The sequence below is a fragment of the Gobio gobio genome (assembly GCF_949357685.1).
Source record: "Gobio gobio genome assembly, chromosome: 16".
Lineage (NCBI taxonomy): Eukaryota > Metazoa > Chordata > Actinopteri > Cypriniformes > Gobionidae > Gobio > Gobio gobio.
Genome location: NC_137109.1, coordinates 9777897 through 9803107, shown reverse-complemented (window position 1 = coordinate 9803107; position 25211 = coordinate 9777897). Strand labels below are relative to the sequence as shown.

Genomic DNA, 25211 nt, shown 5'->3' with positions numbered 1-25211 from the left:
ACTGAGTTTTTTACACTGTTAAAGACTTGGATTCCCATGCTAAACATGGACAAAGTTTTTTTTTTTTTTTCCCTTCTCCCGGAAGGGCGCGCGCGACCAGAGCGAGAGAGCAAATGCCCGCCCATTAACGCACTTAAAGCCCAATTTATACTTCTGCGTCGAGTGTACGCCGTAGCTACGTCGTAGGCTGTGTGTTGCATGCGTAGCCTACGACATACCCTGACGCACACCTCTCCAAAAATGTAAAAACGCGTCAATTCTACGCGGACCGCAACCGCTGTGATTGGTCTGTCAGAACCCCTCCCTCAGGTCAAAACATCAATAAAAAAAACTGCGATAGGAGTGTGTGTGTGTCCGGAAATGGGATGATAGTTTCATCCTTACATCTGCTATATAACACAATATTTCGTAGTCCAGAGATTCTTTATGTTAGTGAATAAATACATAAATCCGCTATGAGTGTGTGAGCTCTTGATGGTCTAGTGGAATAATTTTGTTAAGCGTGCCAGTGGTTCAGGGTTCTAATCCACCATTGCATATTTTATTTATTTTCTGAATAAAACCAAAGATGTTAATGATTGTATATCAAGAACAGGGACACATTAGGGTGCATTTCGTGAACAAAGTCTCCGCCATAGCAATCGATTGAAGCGCTTGTCTGTGCAAACAGCACCATGAGCTCTGCATGATTTCAAAAACGCATTCCAGCGCCAGATCGCCTCTTATTTACCTCTACTAATCAACTAGAGATGCTTAATTTGTATTAGATACAACAGCTCAAGCTGCAAGAATGGTCGCTGCTGCTGCTGCTACTCCGACAATGTACACAAACAAGCCGCTTCTTCTTCGGCTTTTGCCTTGATACTGTGCGTTACACCATCAACATGCCGGTGGACACTGCCTACTAGCGTCTGCATGTGTAATTGCACATTGACGCGACAACAATGCAGAAGTATAAATGAAAACCAACGCGTAACTTGCGGCGCAGAGGATATGGCGTAGGTCCGACGCAGAAGTATAGATCAGCCTTAAGCCGGCTGCGCTGCAGTCACAGGACTTCACGAAATCGTGTGTTTTTGGTTGTCAGGGCAAGACAACCCTGCACAGCTTCCTAAAGAACCCAGCTTTAACGGGACAGAGGATGGAGTTTGTTTTTCCAGAGCAGCAACGGAGTTGCACAAGTGTTTTGTTTGTTCCCTGCATTTCGGTGACGATCGTTTTATAAACAATGCCCGGTTAAACTTCAGATTTGTAGCTTGTCTAATGCTGAAAAATGGAGCGGTCCCAGCGGTTAAGGTTCACGGTCGTGGGTTGGAAGCAGGCGGTGAGTAAAACTGCTTCAAATGTCTTTGTGTTGTTAGCTATCGGTGCGTAAGTGCACCTCAAGTAAACAACATGACGTGCAAAATTCCGCTTGCTATTGCTAACTTTAAGTCGCATACAATAGTCCATAAACCAAATCATGTCCTCATAAACCATGAGTAAACACACACAAATGTTGTAAAACTTGCGCCTGACAAGCCGCTAAGCAAATATATACCAAGCCTGTAGTGCTCCAGTCAGAAATTGAAGCTTTCGCGCCTCGATCGCCCCCCGGTGGCCGGTCCCAGTATAGCTCCTAAACCCCACCTCTCCATGTATTTGAATGGGCGCGAGACACACTAAACAATTTAATTACACTTCAAATAATTGTTTCCTAAAGATGGTTTCTGTCATTTTAGGCAGTTTTTATTACAATAATTTAATTTCAAGTGTTCGTTTTTTAAATAAGTTTAGTTTTAGTGAGTTATTTGATGCTATAAAAACGGGGGGTGTGACGTCATGATTGACAGCTGAGATTGACGGCTTCTCTGAGTGAACTTGTCACTGAGGCACTAACGGACTTTTTTCTGGATTTTTGGGAGGAGATTGGAGCTTTAGCTTTAATTTCTACACTTCCATAACTGTTCTGCATCTGCATCTGCGAGAGTGTGGGTGGGCTCTTGATAATCGCGCCTCTACTTCCTGTTCTCTACTGCGCAACTCCGGTCCCGAGATCGCTACTGCGCAGACTCGGTCCCAAGATGTCAGCGCCGTGAGCGGGCATGTGAAAGATTCAACTTTGGTCAGCGGAAGTCAATGAAGTCGCATCGTCCATATTTTTTTACGGTCTATGATATATACAGTTACAGTAACTGTTACATTCCACATAGAGACGTCCTGCAGTAGTAGTTGCTGCTGCTGCTCCTGTTCAACTGTGTGGTTGAATCTGATTGATAGTCATGGTTTATTGAGGATAACGTTTTTTTTCCACGTTTCAGGATGTCACAGCTTTCAGATGCTCTCAACGGAATAGCTGCGCATGGCTCTTTAGCTCCGCCCACACGATACACCTCCAGCCACTCGTGTTTTTTTTTTTCAGAAAGACTCGGTACAGCCTATCTTTCTTTTATAAATATGATAAAACTAAAGACTTTTCGGAGATATGAAGGATACAATATTACTCTATAGGTACTCAAGATTGACATGAGATTGACAGAAACTGTGTTTCACTTCCCCTTTAAAAAGAACTATAAAATGGAGTGGAAATGGCAAATGAGTGGTCCGTCTACTGGTTAGTGGTAATTTTATGTCATTTTCTGTTTGTTTTCTACCAGGTGACGGAAATCCTCCACTAAAGCATCGCACATTTTCATGAATGAAAATTATAAATGTAGATCATTGTACTGCAAAAATGTAGCTATATTTTTTTTACCCACATATTGTCAATCTAGACAATTACAGTAATATAAAATATTAATAATAAAGTAAACGATAAAGTAATATTGAAATCCTATAATCGCCCCTGATTTCTATTATTGATTGCTATCAGGATGTGAAGAGGGTTTCAACTAGTATAACAAAAAGTGTCTATAAAACAAATGGCCTACCCAACCTTTAACAAAGAGAAATGACAGAAGATACGATATTATCAGAGCTTCTGTGCGAGAACATGCTAACTTCAGGCCCAAAGCACAAATGCAACCATAGAGAGAATAGAAATAGAGAAGAATAACAAGATAAACTGTAATTCATCTCAACTTTTGTGGAGACACACAGTCTGTAGCTGTAGAGCCAATTAGACTGAATTCATTTACTAGTGTTCTGTGTTTTCCTGTTTGTGTGTCAGTGGTGTTCGGAAGGGGCGGGTCTGACAGGCAGTTGCCAAGGAAACCAATTAAACTGTTTACCTCTTTTAATATGACATTGCTGAGGGAATTCCTGTAAGAGAGAGAGAGAGAGAGAGAGAGAGAGAGAGAGAGAGAGAGAGAGAGAGAGTGTTATGGTGCGTCTTTTCTGTATGCATAGAATACTTGGGTGATTGCTACTTTTACCAAAATCTAAATTAAGTACGTTATGGACAATACTGTCTCCCACAATGCAATGCAACTGACCTTGGATTTCCAGTGCGTCAAATGGGATAGGTTGTATATATGTTTAATATTTAATTTTTTTGCAGCAAGCATTGTGCTATGTTCTCAGTTTCCATAGTTGTTTGGAATGGAATACTAGCTTACCACACACTGAAATAACACTACACACATACATCGATCAGGCATAACATTATGACCACTGACAGGTACAGTGAATAACACTTATTTTCTCTTCATCACGGCTCCTGTTAGTGGGTGGGATATATTAGGCAGCAAGTGAACATTTTGCCCTCAAAGTTGATGTGTTAGAAGCAGGAAAAATGGGCCAAAAATTTGTTTGACAAGGGTCAAATTGTGATGGCTAGACGACTGGGTCAGAGCATCTCCAAAACTGCAGCTCTTGTGGGGTGTTCCCGGTCTGCAGTGGTCAGTCTCTATCAAAAGTGCTCCAAGGAAGGAACAGTGGTGAACCGGCGACAGGGTCATGGGCGGCCAAGGCACATGGGGAGTGAAGGCTGGCCCGTGTGGTCCGATCAAACAGACGAGCTACTGGAGCTCAAATTGCTCAAGAAGTTAATGCTGGTTCTGATAGAAAGGTGTCAGAATACACAGTGCATCTCAGTTTGTTGCGTATGGGGCGGCATAGCTGCAGACCAGTCAGGGTGCCCATGCTGACCCCGAAAGCACCAACAGTGGCACGTGAGCATCAGAACTGGACCACGGAGGTTCTGTACAAATGTGGGATGTGTTGTATGGAGGCCCCACCTCGCAACTTACATGACTTAAAGGATCTGCTGCTAACATCTTGGTTCCAGATACCACAGCACACCTTCAGGGGTCTAATGGAGTCCATACCTCGACGGGTCAGGGCTGTTTTGGCAGCAAAAGAGGGGCAACACAATATTAGGAACCAAATATATTGTCTATTATTATTTTAAAATCGCCATATGCGACAGTTCAACAGTAGCACGGTGTTAGCAATGCCACAGTCATGGGTTTGTGCAGGGAATGCATGCAGTGAAGATAAAATGCTTAAATGTAATATGCAATGTTTGATGTTCTGGCCTATATCGGATATCTGTTGTCAATCATTTTTTGCATGTTTAATTCAGTGATTGGCATTAGTGTTATTTTAGTGTCATTGAGATATTTGTTGTTTTTATTTTTGTATTTTCTATTACAATTTTTAATAATTTAGGCATAATAGAATGATCATCTTAAACAAGACGCATGAATTCAGTTCATATTTTTGTTTAAAAAAAATATTTTTGATCAGTTAACATCATGGCAGATACTAACAGATCAAACAGATTGCATTGTGGGATACAGTTCAGATACAGTGCAATGTGCTCTGTACATTGAAAACCTGCACACTGTGCACTTTATACATATTATACTGCGGAACCCGTTATGCAGAGTATGCAATTGTGAGCATAACCAGACAAACACACACGGAATGAAGACATGTAAGGTCTACCATGGCTACATATAAAGCTCTTTTTGGCCAGCGAGACAACATTAGGACACTAATGACTCACCTGGTCATTATGACATCACTGATCTCTGACCCCGCCCTCCACAGCAGCAGTGACACTGTTGCCATGGGAGACAGAGCCAGCCGCTGTGGTCCAATCAGGAGGCAGGAACGGGATTAGAGAGAAGAACAAATAGATGTCCCCTGCTCAAGTCAACTTTAAAGAGCTTGGTCAAGCAGGAAATGAATATGAACATGTTAGTCAACATTCTGACTAAAAGAAACAGAGTTAAACTGCAGACGAACACACAGCCGGCTGAGATTAGTGAGGGTCTCTGTCAGGCTGCTCCTCATAAACACACAGTGAGGGTGTGTATGTGAGCTTTATGTGTTTGTGTGTCCGACAGAATCTAATTACAGAGAAACACCAGACAGTCCAGCATTAGCAAACAATGATCAGACAGACAAACAGAGATCTGGCAGACCGGGACACACAACTGTCTGTGTGATTCAGGCTAAACTAAAAACTAAAATTTGACTAAACTGTGAGGAACGAATGACCTCACAATGATGATAAAACATCAAATATGCTAGATTAAGGATATAAAATAATAAAATGTCGAAATGCATATATAAAATAAACTAACATGAAATAAAATCAAAAATAGATAACAATACATTTCCATGAATGAAAAAAGCAGGTTTAGGGTTAATATCATTAGCTCAAATATAAAACAAGCTGTCTAAAGTCTGCACTGAGAAAACAAAGATGCATCTGAAAGTAAACATTCATATGCAAACATGCTGATAAAAAAGGTGTGTGTGTGTATTTAGAGCTAGTAAGATAACACTGATTAGAGCTCATTACAATACTGCATAAAACACACTGAACAGAACATGACACACACACATATTTCCATGTTTTATGGGGACTTTCCATGGGCGTAATAGTTTTTATACTGTACAAACTGTATATTTTACCCCCTTACACTAACCCTACCCCTAAACCGACCCCTCACACACAACTACAGGCATTTTTACATTTTCAAAAAAACTAATTCTGTATGATTTATAAGCTGTCTTCTTCTTGGGGACCAAAAATGTCCCCACAAGGTCAAGGATTTCGGATATCCCTTACGTAAATGAACCATGGTTTTAATATAGTAAAAGTGTAGTAACCATGTTTTTTTGGGGCTAATTGGTTATTATTTATATAACCACAGTTTTACCACAGATACCATGGTTAAACTATGGTTAGAGTAGTAAAGCCTTGGTTAATTTGTGGTAACCATTTTTTTTATTTAAAACCATGGTTCATTTTCTTAAGGGATTGCCATCATTGTGGGGACATTTTGTCGTAAGGTTTACATAACACACACACACACACACACACACACACACACACACACACACACACACACACACACACACACACACACACACACGTATCTACACTAAATGAGGACATACTGTACCTAACCAGTCATTCACATTAAGCGTAGCAGACACAATTTTAAGTTCTCAGCCATTTTTTGAAAGCTTTGATGCTTTAAGCTAAAATCTAACGAGAGCATCACAGCTGTCTGTTAGTTGTATAGGCTATAAATCCTATAACGTATATACTAGGCCTATACCCAAGACATGGGTATAGAGTGTACATCACTAACAAACAGTCTATCTGTGTGCTTGGAAATATGATTTAAAGTGGTTAGTTTTAATGAGCAGAGCTTGACTGCTCTCAAAAATGTCAAATCAATAGAAATGCATTTGTTTGCAACACGACATCAATTAGTGCTGCCAATATTCTTAAAGATCATCAGCTTCATGATGAAAAACAAAAATACACACAGACATTAAATTACAGGCCGTTACTCGAAGAAAAGAACATTGGGTAAGATCGTGACGATCTGAAATAGATCACCACTGCCCTCTGCAGGACATTACATGTTATTGTTACAGAACTTAATTATTTTCTCATATGTAATAAAGCTGCACTAAATTGCGAGAGACCCAGAATGCAAGAGAGCGAGTGAATCAATGGTTTCAGTTTTAATATACACCGATCAGGCATAACATTATGAAGTGAATAACACTGATTATCTCTTCATCACAGCACCTGTTAGTGGGTGGGATATATTAGGCAGCAAGTGAACATTTTGTCCTCAAAGTTGAAGTGTTAGAAGCAGGAAAAATGGGCAAGTGTAAGGATTTGAGCGAGTTTGAAGGGCCAAATTGTGATGGCTAGACGACTGGGTCAGAGCATCTCCAAAACTGCAGCTCTTGTGGGGTGTTCCCGGTCTGCAGTGGTCAGTCTCTATCAAAAGTGCTCCAAGGAAGGAACAGTGGAGAACCGACGACAGGGTCATGGGCGGCCAAGACTCATTGATGCACGTGGGGAGTGAAGGCTGGCCCGTGTGGTCCGATCAAACAGACGAGCTACTGGAGCTCAAATTGCTGAAGAAGCTAATGCTGGTTCTGATAGAAAGGTGTCAGAATACACAGTGCATCACAGTTTGTTGTGTATGCTGACTCCTGTCCACCTCCGAAAGCACCAAGAGCGGGCACGTGAGCATCCGAACTGGACCACGGAGCAATGGAAGAAGGTGGCCTGGTCTGATGAATCACGTGTTGTTTTTCATCACGTGGATGGCCGGGTGTGTGTTTGCGTGGCTTACCTGGGGAACACATGGCACCAGGTGCACTATGGCAAGAAGGCAAGACCAACACAATATTAGGTCATAATATTATGCCTGATTGGTGTATACAGGGGATTATTAGTAGGGTCTAGAGCCTCCTTTTGCAGCCAATACAGCATCAGTTTGTCTTGGGAATGACAGATACAAGTCCTTCTCAGTGGCTAGATTTTGAGCCATTCCTCTTCCAGAACAGCGGCTAGGTCGATGCTGGTGGAGTAAAACTCTTTCTGACTCGCTCCTCCAAAACACCCCAAAGTGGCTCAAAAATATTCAGATCTGGTATTGGTGCACTATCCTTCAGGGTACAATGTTTGAACCTTTAGGTAAAGGCAATAGCAGCCTGACCATGAATATGGACTCAGTGTACAAACAGTTTTGGTGGAAACAGGAGAGTCGGGTGCACATTTAATTCTGCAGTGTCATCAATACATATTCTCATCAACTTGTCCATGCAACATCTATACGCACTTTTTATTTGCTTCTAAAATAAACATGAAACCAAATTAGAGAAGCCAATATTGGCTATATTTGAGCTGTAGATGAGACGAAGAGGTTTGACGAATATAAATACAAAGCATTGAAGAAAAAATGACCAGATTAAATGCATGTGAAACAAGAACAGGTTTCATATTTTGCATGTATAGCTTGTAAATGATGATAAACAGAAATCTATTAAAATCTTCCACATTATTCATATCTACCTCATCATTAGTTTTACAAAAACAATTTTGCTGTTGATTCTTTTAACATTAAAATATGGTTTTGCCTTCAGGAATGGAAGAACAAATGAAAAGTTTCTATCTTGAAGAAATAAGGAAAACTGCAATGTATATATGATCATTTATATATCAGTATAGAAGACAATATGTAAAATAGAAGCTTTCTGCTTTAGCTTTTATCAAACTTGAACATTACAGTTGTTAAATTAAAACGTGACCAATATTGCCCATAATAGTAATAATGAAACATATTCAGGATATGATTCCCAAAATAAGTTTATTGCTGACAGCACAGCAGATCATTGAAGGCACATTTATAAGTTCAGGCAAACCATGACTTCATTTCATTAAAGTTTCTTTCAAACACATTCAATGAAATCAGAGCTCGTTTTGTATCAGTTTCAGATGAAACAGGAGGAAGCTCTTTATTAGTATTTGAGTGATTCTATAATTGGAGATCCATTTTGCATTTAAAAAAGTTAAAAACTGTTCACTAAAATAAATTCTTTCCAGTATCTTATTGAAAACATTACATTTGAATAGGCTTAAGTTACTTCTTTCTTTTTTTTTACTTTTAACAAAAAAGTTATTTCTTTATAGTATTGTTTGTCAACTCTGTTACAGTTTGACGGTAACAGGATTGACAATTTTAAACTTTTTAGCCAAAAACTAGCATAAATGCTAAGAGCACATGACAGTAATGAACGGACATTTAAACAAATTGTGATACATTCTGTTTTCCTTTGGATATTGTGTTTACAATTTTGACATTTTACAGCGTCTTATCAGTGAGGGGAAGTGACATCATTTCCTGTGTAGTTGAGGGAGATAATTCCACCAATTTAAAGGCAAAGTATGGTACGGTAAACAGAGTTGACGCAAGATTTATGGACACACATTTTTATAAGATAAAAGTTATTTTTAAACAATTTAATGTTGTAGAGTTAGGAAAATTACTATGTAGGGATTTTATAAATAAAATAAATGAAATATTACCAAAATAAAAAGTAAAATAAAGTATTTTGATTACACAATGACACATGATGGACTAATTCGGACATGATTTTCAGCTATATAAGACACTTTTTACAGAAAATATTATATTGTTATGGTCTGTAACATCTTGTGATCCATGACAATGAGTAACATATTATTAAAATAATAAAAAATATAACCATTTGAAAAAAGCAGGAAACAATGACTTTGGACACCAAATGTACCTGCAATTATAGAATCACCCACTTGTCTTCATAGTTAAAACAGTCAAAACAGAAGCAAATATGGAAAGAACATCGAGAGACAAATGGCTCAAAAACGATGACTGGATGCATCAGTAGACGATTCAGAAGATGGTTTTGCTTCATCAGCTTTGGAGCTTTGGTGCTGAAACACACACACACACACACACACACACACACACACACACACACACACACACACACACACACACACACACACACACACACACACACACACACACACACACACACACACACACACACACACACACACACACACACACACACACACACACACACACACACACACATATGTGTATTTAAACTGGGTAATTTGTGTAATAGAAATGTGAAATTATTTTTGAATTTGGTGCCTTCTAGACTGAGAAAAGACATAAAATGTATTTTTGTCTCATGTGGACGAAAGACAACAACTCCCAGAATGCACTTGCTTCGCTGCCCTACCACTCCCAAAGCCACGGCCACTGGTTATCACTTGCCCACCGCGGCACCGCCCCCACCGTCGTTTTGATTTTCATAGTAATAAAATAATTTCGTTCAGTTAGAGAACAGACACTACAATTAAAAACTGAACGTGTCTTTTCAATAAAGTGTGAGTGAGCCGAACGAAAGTCACGTCTCAAACGTCTCTGGCGCGTTTTCAGATCGCATATGGAAGCTTAACTTTCATAGGAATTCTTTGAAAAGTTGAAACACTCACTTTTCTCCGCACCGCTCCATTATGAATGCCCGAGCCGACCGGCCGTGCGCATTTACATTCTGTGAGTGAGATCTCTCCCCTGTGGGCGGGTTGAAAACATGCGGAACTAGCTCCTACTACTGGCTGTAGTCGTTAGCCTCTGGCCAAAAAATCCTCCGATGACGCAAAATGACGATATTTGGGTCATCAGAGGATTTTTTTTTCCAGAAATAAACTGCATAAGTCTCTGGTCTCAGGGGGACATGAGGGGGCAAAGTACCATAATTCGAATATACTACCGGGTTTCTACTGATACAATGCTAAATGCTAAATTGCTGAAGTAACCCTTTAAAGGGTAACTAAACCCTAAAATAACTTTTTTTAGTTAATGATCTGCAAGACTGGGACTGTTCATTGATTCGAGTTAATGTTTTGACATTTGGGTATAAAGTGTTTTAATTCTATAATATATGGTGTAAAACCGTCTGAGTGCTGCCCTCTTAAGGTTGACTGGTGGCTACTGCAGTTGAATTTTCCTATTGGACGTTGTTTGCCGTCGTGACGTTTTTCGTCCACATGAAAACGCAAAACACATGCCAAACCAACAAGTGGCAATATAACCCTAACCGTAAAGCCATGTTGGCCAATCAAGGTTATTGCCGGTTCCGATTCTGACGCAACAAGCCAAAATCCCTGTCCACATGACAACACTGCAACCGGAGTTTCTAAAAATTTTCACCCTGGCATGAGTTTTCAAAAAAGTTTGGTTTCAGTGACCGGATCCTGCGTTTGCGTGTGGACGAACGGCCAAAGCACATAGAAAAAGATGCGGTTTTGAAAATACCTGTGTTCATGTGGATGGGCCTCAGTGTTTGTGGCTTGTCAAAGCACTGTTGTGTGTGTTACCTTGGTCTTAAAGAGCAGGTTTATGACTCCTTTGGAGCGACGGTCACTTGTGCGGTCAGACGGCAGACACACAGACACGCTCTTGCTGTCACGCTTGGACCGCGCCGACTCCGCCTCCTCACTCCCATTGGCTACTGACAGAGACAGACCTGAGGACAGGACGAGTGGAATGAGAAGTCAATCTGTGGAACTGTGGACAAATGTCTCCCCTCCCCCAAAGTTCAGAACAACAGAAGTGAATCTGAGCGACCTCCATGATAGAAACCAGACAGCTGTGTGTGTGTTGTACCTGTAATAGTGGGCAGAGATCTGGAGTTGACGAGGCCGCTGCCGCTCTCGCTCGGCTCTGACAGGTTCGTGTCGCTGCGGAATTCCTGCTTCTTGGAAAGCTAGAGAGAGACAGAGAGTGAAGATCACATCTACCATAATAATATCATCACCATCACTATGAAATAAAAACACAAACACCTGCAAAAATATTCAATAAATTAATCAGTTAGCCAAAGGGTGTAAAAGGGGGTTATTATACTGAATAAATTAATACAATAAATCTTTATTTCAGTAAGATGTTTGGTTTAAGTGTGTGTTTTAGCTGCTCTAACTGCTCATCATTTATTTCAAGTTTTACTATCACCACTTTTTCCTTTATTACTCATCATAATTGGTCCTGTGGTGTGATAAATAATTCCATGTAACGTGTAGCTCATTAACGCTGCATGCATTCTAATTATTAAAAAAAAGTATTAGTAACATTTTAAATACAATTTTTGTGTCAACTACCAATTTATTCACTTCTCAAATAATTTAATACATTTTATGATTTATTCTGACATTTACTTCTGAATTTTTTCTTAAAGGTGCACTATGCAACTTTTCCGTCCACTAGAGGTCGCCTGTTCAAAACAAAGGCGTAGTTTGATGACGGCACGTTTGAGCGCTGAATCTTGGAACATGTGGTCTTCACCTCACAGCCGGTTAAAGAATCGTGATAGGACTCGGGCAGAAATCATGTTGATGGATGCGATTATTAACGTTACTGTAGTGAAGCAGAGCAGGACTGAGTCTTGTGGAGCTGAGGAACCGCTGGAGCGATTGTTTATAAGAAGAGCAGCAGGACTTTTATTATGACACAGTCGCCGGCGCCACTTCCGCTTTTCCGATCATGAGTATGAGGTAACGCAGCTCTGTTTATCATATTAGACACATATGAGTGTGTTGATGATGTGATGACGTTACTCTGTTTGTTCGCTCGGCGGCTGCTGTGACACTTGTTCACACTGCAGTGAGAGTAAAGTGTTTCTGCAAAATAAAACCGGAAACTGAGGGGAACGCAGATATGATGTCATCGACAGGCGACTCCCTCACATGTCCCGGTTCCTCGGGTAAAATAGCAATTTCTCACGATTTACAAATAGTTGGAGACATTTGGGATATATTCAGTACTCAACTGAACAAAATATATAACACTGGCCTAGTGGTTTTTGGATGCTTTACTGAAAACATTTTACATATTGCAGCTTTAAATGCAGTTACTTTTTCTGCACTTATTCATCTATCATTTCTTCATTTATTTATGCCTTTGTTTCCCTGCATCCAGAAATCGCACGTCTGTTTTGTATTTCCTCTCTCTTTCTCTCACCCGTTTGTCGAGGGTGCTGCTCCGCTCTTTCTCCTCGCTGATGAAGATCATACTGCCACGACCGGTTTTCTTCTTCTTCTTGGATTTCCTCAGTTTCACCTGGAAGGACAGAAAGAATGAGCATGATGATGTCATTCCGGAGAGGCGCAATCATTGGTCCTTTTTCTGATTTGGATCTTGTGATTGGTCGAAGCAATTCCGGTGGAATTAAAGAATATCTTCATCATCCTCACCTCCACTTCAACACCACTCTCATCCATCACACTGATGCTTCCACTGGAGCGAGGGATGGGCGGAGACAGAGGAATGCCACTGTCCAAGCTACAGGAAGAGAGAGAGATTATAGTTGGAATAGCAGAAACATTTCAGACAGTGTCATGTTACATTGCTGTCACATGACCACCTCACATCACATGCATAATTTACCATCATCTCAGATATATTACAAATATTATTAAAACAAATAAAACTATATATTAATAACACACACACACACACACACATATGTATGTATATATATATATATATATATATATATATATATATATATATATATATATATATATATATATATATATATATATATATATATATATATATATATATATATATATATATATATTCTATAAAAAGACACTTTGCATCCAGAAAGTCTTTGCATACCCATATTAATGGATAAACTACTGAACAAATTATTACAAATATTTTTTTTTATATAATTAATTTATCAATTAATTTATCTCAGAAATAAAACGATTATAAATAAAGCTATTTTATTACAATTATTAAAATAAACATTTAAAACAAATATTAATACAACTAAATAATATAAAAATGAAAGTAATATTTTCTATTAAATGTAAAATAATGTAACATTTAAAATGTAAACCAATTATAATGAAACAATATATAAATAACAAATATTAATATAAATTCTTGAAATATAAATATTACAAAACAATATTTTTTTATAAAAAATATGAAATATGCTTCACACGCTGGAATTATTTGAAGGTGTGTCTGATAAAAGTACAATATAAACCATATAAACAAATACATTTTGAGTAGTCGTCAGATTAATACATTTATAAATATAAAATTAATAATTATATTTTCTATAAAAATGTCAAAAACGTTTGACCCTGAAAATCTGCATATTAATATATAAACTGTTGTGATGCTCATAGTAAGTTACTCTATACACGTGTTTGTGGGCGTGGTCACCTGTCTGGGTGTGTCTTAGTGGGCGTTAGGCATTCAGATCCAGCCAATGAGCAGATAGATTGTCGGACTGAGCGAAGCATAGAGCGCGGGCGAGTGGACCTTCTCTCATCCATATCCGGCTAGAAAAGAGGAAGAATATAAAATCCAGAAAACTCTTTCTGACACTCATCCTTCCAAATCCTTGTCCTTACCAGCTCTCTCACTCCGTACTCCTTCTCCACCTTCTTCCTCAGCTGTTTGAAGCAGTCCTCCATGCGCTCGTGGAAAGGCCGAAGGTCATCGGTCACTCTTTTTCCATGCAGACCGATTCCTCTGCCCAACAGCGGGATCTACGCGAGTCAAACGGGAGTTTAAATAGGTTATCCGTCTGTCCTCCTAACCCAACATGACTGGACAAGTTTCCAACATCAAGCCAATTCACAACACAACAGGAAAACAAAGCAAAAGAGAAACACAATGTTGCTGACCTGCCATGCGATGAGGTCTTTGAGTCTCATGAGTTTGTCTCTGTCATCAGGATGCTCCTGTGTGTATTCCTCCGTGAAGAACGCCTGGACAAAGACACACACGGATCAAGAACCGCTCTCATAGTTTCTGTCTTCTCACACACACTCACTGTGTCTCTCTCTGACCTTCTCGTATTTGGCGAAGCCGCCCATGACGGCGGGATCCACGATGCCGTTGAGCAGCATGGAGAGGGGGTTTATTTGTAAAGCGTCGTCACACTGGTACTGGTTGATCATGGTGAGGATTTTCTCATTCGTTTGTCCCATCGTCTCGATGGCGTTCTCCAGCGGACTCACTGTCGTCTGACAGAGAAATAAAAACACATTATTATATCAGAAATTCAAGTTTATTGGTATAGGGGTCAATGACATGACATGTGTTTTTTGTGTCCGAATTCATTTTTTTCCTAAAAAGGATTTGAATAAATACATGTCATATATCAAATTGATCTACAATATTTCCTTTATAAGAAACCCTTTTCATTTTTTTTTTATTCAATTGACTTTTTGACTTGTGGTGCTTGAAAGACCAAAAATGTCAGGTGGTGCGACCGTCCGAACATACAAGCAGAAAACAAAACTGCAATAAAAAGGTTCATTTTTAAATAGTGTGGCATGATTTTACGTTAAATTCCGTTAAATTAGGGAAAATAGTGTATCAGTCCCATTTCAAAACTATTCTATTACTTAATCCTAAATCCTTTGTCCGAAAAATTTACTTTTCCAAATGTCAGGGAGAGCAACCGACTTGTTGACATGTGACAGCATATGACATCACACAGAAGACCCCAGAGGACCCCTTTGATGCAGTAACAATGTTAGTCCCAATAAATATTAGATAATTTGACATTTTTGAGTAATGATGAGGTTGATTCAACTTATAATGTCAGGTGGTATGACCACAGGAAATGTGTTATTATAAAAATGTGTATTTGATTTAAAAAAAAATGTAGGTATAACCTTGAGCATATGGTCAAATATTTGTACAGGTGTCCAAGTTAATGCCTGTTAGATTTGAATTGAGTTTGAAATGTCAGGTGGTGCGACCAGCAAATTTACATTTAAAAGTATCAATCCCCACTGCAATTGCAAAATGAAGTAAGAAATATAACTGTAAACCGTAAATGTATACAAATAATTTTTACAGTCAAAAATAAAACATAAAAACTCCTTATGGAAAATTGGGTGTTTCAACACATAGAAAAGTGCCCGTTTATATGAATTGGGCTAAAAGGGCAATACATAAAGAAATGGAAAGGATTATTTACCATGTGATATGCATTTTAGACACTACAATGATTCATATCTACAAGTTTTCAGTAGTGCTAAGTACATTAAATACATATTATTTTAAATTAATACATGGTCACACCACCTGACATTTTCTGGGTGGTAAAATCAGAAATATTGTTTAATAATGAATTAATACTGTCTTAAAAGCTGTAAACCAATGTGAATCAACACCATACATTTCTTTGGACATAAAAATGCATTGCAAAACTGTTTTGCTTATTATTATTTTTATCTTAAAAACCTTATTGTCATTGATCCATAGAGCTTTTATATACATAAAAAACAACTTGCCATGATATAATATAATAAAATATAATAAGTGAAAAAAAACCCCCTAAAAGATCAAATAAAACTAAAATATAATGGTAATGAAAAAAGAGAAATTTTATAAAGTTTAAAGTCTTATATTAATATAACATTGTATAAAACCGATATACAATAATATAATATAATAAAAAGCGAAAATATAATATAATAACAATAAGTGAAAAAAAAGATACAAAATTAGTAAATATTTGTTTTATAAAAAAAATTATGTTAATAAGAGCATGTGTATTTCCAGACTGACCATTTATATTTAAACATGAAAATATGATTTAAAAAAAAGTTTAATAAGGGCTAAAGTCATTAATTTAATTAATATAATATAATATAATATAATATAATATAATATAATATAATTAATATAATATAATTAATATAATATAATGTAATATAACATAATATAATAGCAAATCTCAACTGCTTCAATTGATTGTATTGTCACAAAAAAAATATCGTCCAGCTCTAATCAGCTAAATGTGACTATAAATCATGAATATATAAGATTACTATAATCATTCACATCATGATTTTCTGTAAAGCTGCTTTGAAACAATGTGTATCTACTGTACAAACTCACTTGACTTGTCTTGACATAATACTGAAGCTATTTTTTACAGTATGAAATCTGTGCACATTATGCACATTTTTTGTATGCATAAAATAAATAAAGCACACTGTACAGAATATTATATCCCACAATGCAAGACAATTAACTTGACACTTGAATTGATATTATAGTAAATGCACACTTTAACTCTTTCTTGACTTATTATGTGATCAGACAGGCAATGCAAAAATTAAAAATGCTATTTATTTCTGATATGAAACTCAATGCCAATGCATTAAATATAATTATGAGGTCGTGTGACAATGTAGCATACTATTGTTTTATGTTTATTGTTGTAAACTGCATGCTATTTTGAGAGTAATTAGTACAGTCATCCAATTACACTGTTGAAGATGTAATTAGCAACTAGTAATTCATTACATTTTTAGAATAACTGGTAACACTTTATTTTAAGATGACGTTGTTACACGTTACTACACATACTTACTATAGTAATATTACAAGTAACTAACCCTAAACCAAACCCTAACTCTTACTGTAACTCTATAGTAAGTAGCCTACATGTAGTTAATTAATATTACTCAGTACTTATTTGAGCAAGTGCAATGTAACTACGTCACCTTAAATTAAAGAGTCACTGAGTAACTTACCCAACACTGCTGTTTTGCATACTATTAAAAGTACCCACAATACACTGCGCATTATGCAGCACACTAGTATTTGATTGACAGGTCAGGGACGGACACTCACGTGGGTCATGCTAATGGCCTCAAACCAGCGCAGGATTCCTGGGAGTTTATACGCAGTTATGAATGTGGTGCGTTCGATCCACATAGACTGAGGAGAGAGAAAAGAGACAGAAGACAGGGAACATGTCATTAAAGAGAACGCAGTAAATGAGCCAGACTGTGTGTGTGTATGCGTTTCATTGTGTTTGTGAGGGACAAAAGACTCTTCAAAGTGACCAGAAAAAAAAGAGTTCAGTGTGTGGGGAATTGTGGCTTGTTTTTTAGGGTTTATTCCTCGCAGGTGTTTGGCTCCATAGCAAAGTAAAGTGTGACTCCACCTGCTGTTCAAACTGCACACTGCATAACGTCGTCATTTAATTACCATACATTTTGTGTCTCATTTCACTCTAAAAAAATGCTGGGTTAAAAACAATCCAAGTTGAAAATGGACAAACCCAGCGATTGGGTTGTTTTAACCCAGCAGTTGGGTTAAATGTTTGCCCAACCTGCTGGGTAGTTTCATTTAACTCAAGTTTTGTTGAAAAATTACTGTATTCCTTGATTAAAATGAACCCAAAGTATGTTGGAATTTAACATTTATAACGTTTAATAAATGAACTAATACATTTAATGAATAATAATTAAATGATAAACATTTATTAAATTGCTTATTATAAATGATCAATTCCTTTAGATTATAATTGTTGCCTCTAGTGTCTGATTTTTTATTTCTAACCTATATTTTGGGTTAATTTTAAGCCAGCCATATAGTAATTTTTAAACAATAGTTGAGTTAAATAAAACTACCCAGCAACCAATGCGTTTCTCCATTTTCAAACCAACTTGGGTTGTTTTTAATCCAGCATTTTTTAGAGTGATGTGTTTCTCAGCTCCTTCATGACTTCAATAATTCATAAATGTGTGAGTGTTTATGTGAGAGATTCAGTGGCGTCGTTGTTAACTAAAGCTAAAACCATTCAAATCACTTTTGTTAATTGAAATAAAGATGAAATAAAATGCATTATAAATTAGATGAAAAATATGAGAAATGTTGCTTTGGCAAAAAAAAAAAAACGTTTAAGCTTGTAATGATTCACCAGTGTGAGTGCCCCTGATCACCACCAGAGGGCATCCAACCCAGACTGTCATTCTATCATAGACTACATCACCCATAATCCTTTGCCAGACTCATCAGCACTCACTCTTTACACCTGTGTCTCATTTTCCTCATGATCTCTGCCTATATCTAGCCTGTTCACCCTGTCATTCATTGCGAGGTTCTGTATGTGTTACTACTGCATCTCTGAGGGATTTTCCCTGGTTCAGGGGCCTCATTTATAAACGTTGCGTACGCACAAAAGAAGGCGTACGCCGCTCTCTACGCAATAATTGGTATTTATAAAAAGCAAACTTGACGGGAAAATGTGCGGTCCTCCACGCAAGCTCTGACCCAGGCGTACGCACAAAAACAGGTGAAATGAGAAATGGTGACACCGTCGGCAGATGGAAGAAACACGTGAAAGTGTGTGAAACCGTTGTGTAAAAGAAATGGCAATACTGCCTCTCATAAATAACATGAAGACTTCACAAAGCAAGTCTTACAATTAACAGCCTACACGAACACCCGTTTGATCGATCTGCAGTGTAAAACAAACAAAATCAAATGAAAATTACAACAGAAATGCAAAAAAAAAAAAAAGTTAAATATGTTCTGCAATAATATTGGCATGTTATGCAATTCATCCTCATAAATAATATGGTAAACAGAACGAAATAATGTACAAAACTGATATTCTCGTCAATGTGTCCGTCTGGCGGAGCAGATATAGATGCAATTAGATAGAAAGATAGATAGATAATTAGGGAGATAGGCTATTTAAATAAATAGATAGATAGATGTATTAATTGTCCACTGGGGAAAGTCAGCATGTCTTCATCAGCTACGGAATCATGGTATTCATGCAAATGCCTTTAGTTTGTTTTATTTTCGATAAAATAACGTATGACGTATGTCTCAACCATTCAGAAAGCTGCAAGAAATCATATTTGCACTGAACTATTTCCCATTTCCACGTAGATAATAGGGATAGGGATTAATAGGGATTCCCCAATAATTGCCGGCAGTCTCTCATCAAGAGGGGTCAGCTCCGGTGTCCCCTTTCCCCACCCGTGGCAGACACACTCTGGCGATGGAGCGCTAGACGCTTTTTTGCCTCGACTTTGAAGTTCCGACCATTTCTTCTTTTTTTTTCGGCCACAGTCCGAGGTTGTGAGGCTACAGCATTTACGGCGTCTGCAACCTTTTGCCACTCAAGTGCCTTTTTGGCATTAGTAATGCCCACACTGTGCCCTCCAAACAATATTTTTCTCCTCTTTTCCACCTCGTCAACGATAACTTCTACTTCAAATCGAGTGAAGTTACGTTTTTTTGATTTCCTCTCTGTATTTGCCATGATTTCGCAAATTATGAATATTAACTTGTGGGCGTTTCACGGACTATTTATGTGCAACTATGGGTGTGACATGAAGCCGCAAAAGCTGCGCTACATTTAGAATTGATTGTGATTTATTAAGGGAAAACTGCGTAGGATGTGCGTGCGCACGGTTTTATAAATCCGAATATTTCTGTGCGTACCAACCCAAAGTAGAATAGAAATAGTAATATTTTAAGAAAGAAAAAAAAAAAACTCGTAAAAATGACAAGCACATACAATCAAATTACAAAAACTAAACTTAATATGACAACACTAGTTTATAAATAACACTAAAATAACACTGGAGAGGTTTATTCAATGATTGTAGCCACTTGTATATGTGCAATATTGTAACTAGCTTTGTTATGGATATAATTAATGAAATTAGATTTTCTTTGCCAGTTGCAATTTAGTCTTGTTTCGTGTGTTTTATTCGTGTTTATGCTGCAATAAATCAGATAACATGCTGAAAACCACAAATTCGTGATTTACAAATTTAGTCTTATTTTATCAGACCACGTTGCTTGTTTCTCTAAAGAGAACTCGCAACAGTTTTTGAACTTTGAACTTGCGCATTTTGCAAGTGTCCATGTGGATGTGATTTATTCCAATTAGAACTTTGTGCATGAAGTAAGAATTATTAAAATAACTTTTTTCTAAATGCTTGCTCAGAAATGACAACAGAAAAACAACTTGCTCAGAAAAACAAAAGGCATATCCAAAATAAATGTGTAAATGTGCCATATTTTCTGTGCATACTCCGGATGCAGACAGTGAAATTGCATCTTTAGGGTGTAATAATTATAATGAGAGATCCATGCACGTATGAATATGTCAGGACTCACAACAAACTCGTTATCAGGATCCACTTTCCCTTTCCTCACGGGTCTGGAATACTGGAACCGCTGAACGTAGTTTGACTTGTAGAAACTGCAGAAGACATGAGGAGAAAGAGAGTTCACAGCACATCCACACATGTCAGGTCAGGACATGGCTGTAGACTGATTGAATGTGAACAGTGTTTTAAATGTTCTGATTGGTCAGTGAGCTGCAGACTGACTTGATGATCTGATCTGGGACTGGTTTGTTCTTCAGACGTGGTGGGATCTCAAGCACTGGTTGGACCGTAAAACACTGGATATCTGATCCAGACCGGATAAGAACAACACACTGACCATTTATATTTGAACATGTGAAAACAGGTCTTTACTGGTTAAAGTCTTATATTAATATAAGTAATATAATAATAAAGTGTGTGTGTGTGTGTGTGTGTATATATATATATATATATATATATATATATATATATATATATATATATATATATATATATATATATATATACAATTAATTATATATATTTTATTTAAAAAATAATCATAATGTTATGTTGATGAGAGCATGTGCATTTCCAGACTGACCATTTATATTTTAAACATATGAAAGTATGATTTTTTAAATGCTAAAGTCATATATTAATTTAAGTAATATAATATTTTATAATATAATACATGAAAAAATTAAATAAATAAAGATAATATATATATATATATATATATATATATATATATATATATATATATATATATATATATATATATATATATATATATATATATATATATATATATATATATATAATTATTAAGTAATATATTTTATTAAAAACATTTATCATAATGTTATGTTAATGAGAGCATGTGAGCAGACCGACCATTTATATTTTAAATATATATATACACAATATAATAAATGAAAAAATAAAAATAAAAGTAAAAATAAAAGACAATTATATATAAAATTAATAAATAATATATTTTATTTAAAACATTTTTTATCATAATGTTGTGAGCGCATGTGTATTTCCAGACTGACTATTTATATTTTAAACATGAAAATATGATTTTTTTAAAGGCTAAATTCATATTTTAATTTAAGTAATATGGTAATTACTGTATATTATAATATAATACATGAAAAACAAAATAAAGATAAAATAAAATTTGCTAATATATATATATATATATATATATATATATATATATATATATATATATAATTATTAAACAATATATTTTATTTAAAAAAATTTATCATAATGTTATGTCAATGAGAGTATGTGAGCAGACTGACCATTTATATTTTAATCATATGAAAATGTTTTTATTTTTTATTTTATAAGGACTAAAGTCATATATTAATTTAATATAATATAAAATAATTTAATTTAATATAAATACTTCTAATAAAATACTAAAGTATAAAAGCAATATAATATAATAATATAAAAGTGCATAAAAAAGGCAATAAAAATGTATACATATGCCCCCGAGTATATGTAAAGGATACACTGCATGTTTGAGTTTTTAATGTCGTCTCCAGGCATCGTGGTGATGTTGAGTCTCACAGCGCTGGGAAACTGACTCATCAAATGACTCTGGAAATCTTCCCTGCGCTCGTACTCCTTCCCACGGTGAATGAACACCTTATTCTGATCAAATTCAATATTACAAAACACATCATAATCTAGACTACATTACATACAGTATCTGTTACGACAGTTTCGCCATAAACCGAATATAATAAACACACACGGACCCTGAGGAACTGAGGGAAGCCGCATCCGTAATATCCCACAGCGAAGTAGTCCGGCTTGGGCCGCAGGATCTTCATAATGTTCTCGTAAAACTTGGCTTGCTGATTCTGTGAAATAAACAGAGAGAACGTGCTAAGAAGCTTTTAACGCCGAGACATGAAGTAAGACTGACATCTAAAACATGGGAAATTTAGTGTGTGTTACCAGTTTCTGTCCGAGAAGCTCGTAATCGAAGACCTCCATCTCATACTGATCCGCTAACTCCTTACACAGAGTGATGGCCTCCTCCCACATCTGACACGCAAAAATCATTAACATCCAGTTCCAAAAAGTCACATTTATTCAAGATTATACTGTCCAACTGTAAAGTGTGTGGATGACCTGCTGACCTTGCCCTTATCAAAGTAGCTGATGATGGTGTCGTAGAGCGTTTCTTTGAGCTGCCGCTGGGACTGAGGCGTCTGGTAGTCCAGCTGAAGGGCGCACTGCTCCTCCGACCACTGCAAACACACAACATCAAGTCAAGTCACACTTATTTACAGTTGAGGTCAGAATTATTGGCACCCCTGGTAAATATGAGCAAAGATGGCTTTGAAAATAAATCTGCACTGTTTATCACTTTACAATAAGGTTCATTAGTTAACTACATTAGTTGACATGAACTAATAATGAACTGCACTTATAAAGCATTTATTAATCTTTGTTAATGTTAATTTCAACATTTACTAATGCATTATTAAAATCTTGCTAACATTAGTTAATGCACTGTGAACTAACATGAACAAACCATGAACAGCTGGATTTTTATTAACTAACGTTAACAAAGATGAACTAATGCTGAACAGAGGTGTTGTTCATGGTTAGTTCATGTTAACTTATGCATTAACTAATGTTAACTAATACAACCTTATTGTAAAGTGTTACCATCCTTTTTCATTCAAAAAATGCACAAATATCTAACCTTTCATTGAAGAAAAGAATGTAAAGTAGGGGGGAAAATCACATTATGAAATAAATGCTTTTCTCCAAAACACATTGGCCACAATTATTGGCACCCCTAGAATTTTTGATGAGTAAAATATCTCTGAAGTATATTCCCATTCATAATTACATTTTTTAGCACACTAGGGTGACTAAGAGCATGAAATTGTCCAGCCATGACTTCCTGTTCCACAGGAGTATAAACATGAGGAAACACAAAGCCATTGACCAACAAAAACCAGGCCAAAAGTCAACAGCGCAGTATTTTTTGTGTTATTTAAAGGGCATGTTAGTAATATGCGCCTATAGGCGGGTAAACAACACGAGTACACTCTGCTTGTTACACACACAGGGACACACAAACATGCCAAATATTAAAAATAAAAGGATTATAATGTAAAAGATTATTATTATGCACATAAAGATAAAAATGCCTACATGTCATAATGGATAGTCATTGCATGTATCAAAATGACCTATTTGCAGTAATAACAAATTAAATTGGCTAATTCTTTAACCAATCGGGGCAATACACACCTGTATTTAAAATGACTCCTCAGGTTGAGAGTGAGAGCACAACTGGCTTTTAAAGGGAATGGGAGATGAGACTCTGATTGGTTTATTGCACGTTATGCCCAAAACACACCTATGGCTCATTAAGAGTTTAGGTACAACCCTTTTGTACCATGCAACTGTCACGCCGACCATTTTTTCAGTCGTTAAAATAGCAAAAGTGGATTCGGACACGCCCTACGTGCCCCTGCGCCATGTGTTTCAGACCATGTGCTCAGATCGTTAAAATAGGGCCCCAAGATGTTATGAATCTGCCCTGGAAGAGGACGTGTGTCTATATCGTCCTAAAGCACGGTGAGGAGGAGAGTTTGAGTGGACAAAGACTCTCAAAGGATCAAAGGTGGAGAATCACAGAGATTAGTTGAGTCTTGGGGTCAGAAAGACTAAAAAAATGATCAAACAGCCCCTACATCACCACATGTTGTTTGGGAGGGTTTCAAGAAAAATCCAGAATATTCAGTGTTCAGACACGACTGGACCTTCAGACGGGACCTGCTTCAGCAAATCCACCAGATGGCTTTGGTGCAAAAAGGGATCAAAAAGTACCCCATGCCGCGGTTAAATATAACCGCTGGATCTATCATGTTTGGGCCTATTGTTTTTTGCTGGAGGTCCTGGACATCTTGTTCAGATTGTTTCATGGATTCTAGCAAATACCAACAGATAAAGAATCTAAACCTGTTGCTTCTGCTAGAAATCTTATAATGGGCCGTGGTTGGATCTTCCATCAGGACAATGATCCAGAACAAACATCAAAATTATCACACACGTGTGTCACTGAGCACAAAATGAAGCTTCTGCCATGGCCGTCCCACTTCTGACCTGAACCCTATAGAAAATGAGTGAACTGAAGAGAAGAGCTGGGAATCTGAGGATCTGGAGAGATTCTGTATGAGGGAATGATCTCTGATCTCAAAACTCATCAGGCATTATAGGAGACGACTCAGAGCTGTTATCTTAAGAAAAGGATGTTGAAAAAGTATTTAATAAAAGTGTGCCAATAATTATGTCCAACGTGTTTTGGAGAAAATATCCCCCCACTTTCAATTGTTTTACTTCAATGAAAGGTTAGAATTTTGTGAATTTTTTGAATGAAAGATCAAAAGGATAAACAATGCAGATTTATTTTCACAGCCGTCTTTGCTCATGTTTACCAAGGGGGCTAATAATTCTGACCGCA

The 25211-nt window shown here is 36.9% G+C and overlaps 1 protein-coding gene across 1 annotated transcript in view; it reads right to left on the bottom strand.

Moving 5' to 3' along the window:
- Positions 1-8534: 8534 nt before the first annotated feature.
- dock2 (dedicator of cytokinesis 2) overlaps positions 8535-25211 on the bottom strand; it is a 185008-nt gene continuing 168331 nt past the window's right edge. Inside the window, 16 exon segments of the mRNA XM_079839088.1 lie at positions 8535-9664; positions 11126-11274; positions 11415-11514; positions 12765-12863; positions 12998-13085; positions 13989-14107; positions 14180-14317; positions 14456-14539; positions 14621-14797; positions 17430-17516; positions 20727-20811; positions 20942-21023; positions 22231-22372; positions 22480-22584; positions 22682-22771; positions 22867-22977. Of these exon segments, the coding sequence (XP_079695214.1) occupies positions 9590-9664; positions 11126-11274; positions 11415-11514; positions 12765-12863; positions 12998-13085; positions 13989-14107; positions 14180-14317; positions 14456-14539; positions 14621-14797; positions 17430-17516; positions 20727-20811; positions 20942-21023; positions 22231-22372; positions 22480-22584; positions 22682-22771; positions 22867-22977 (1731 nt within the window). The 3' untranslated portion in view covers positions 8535-9589.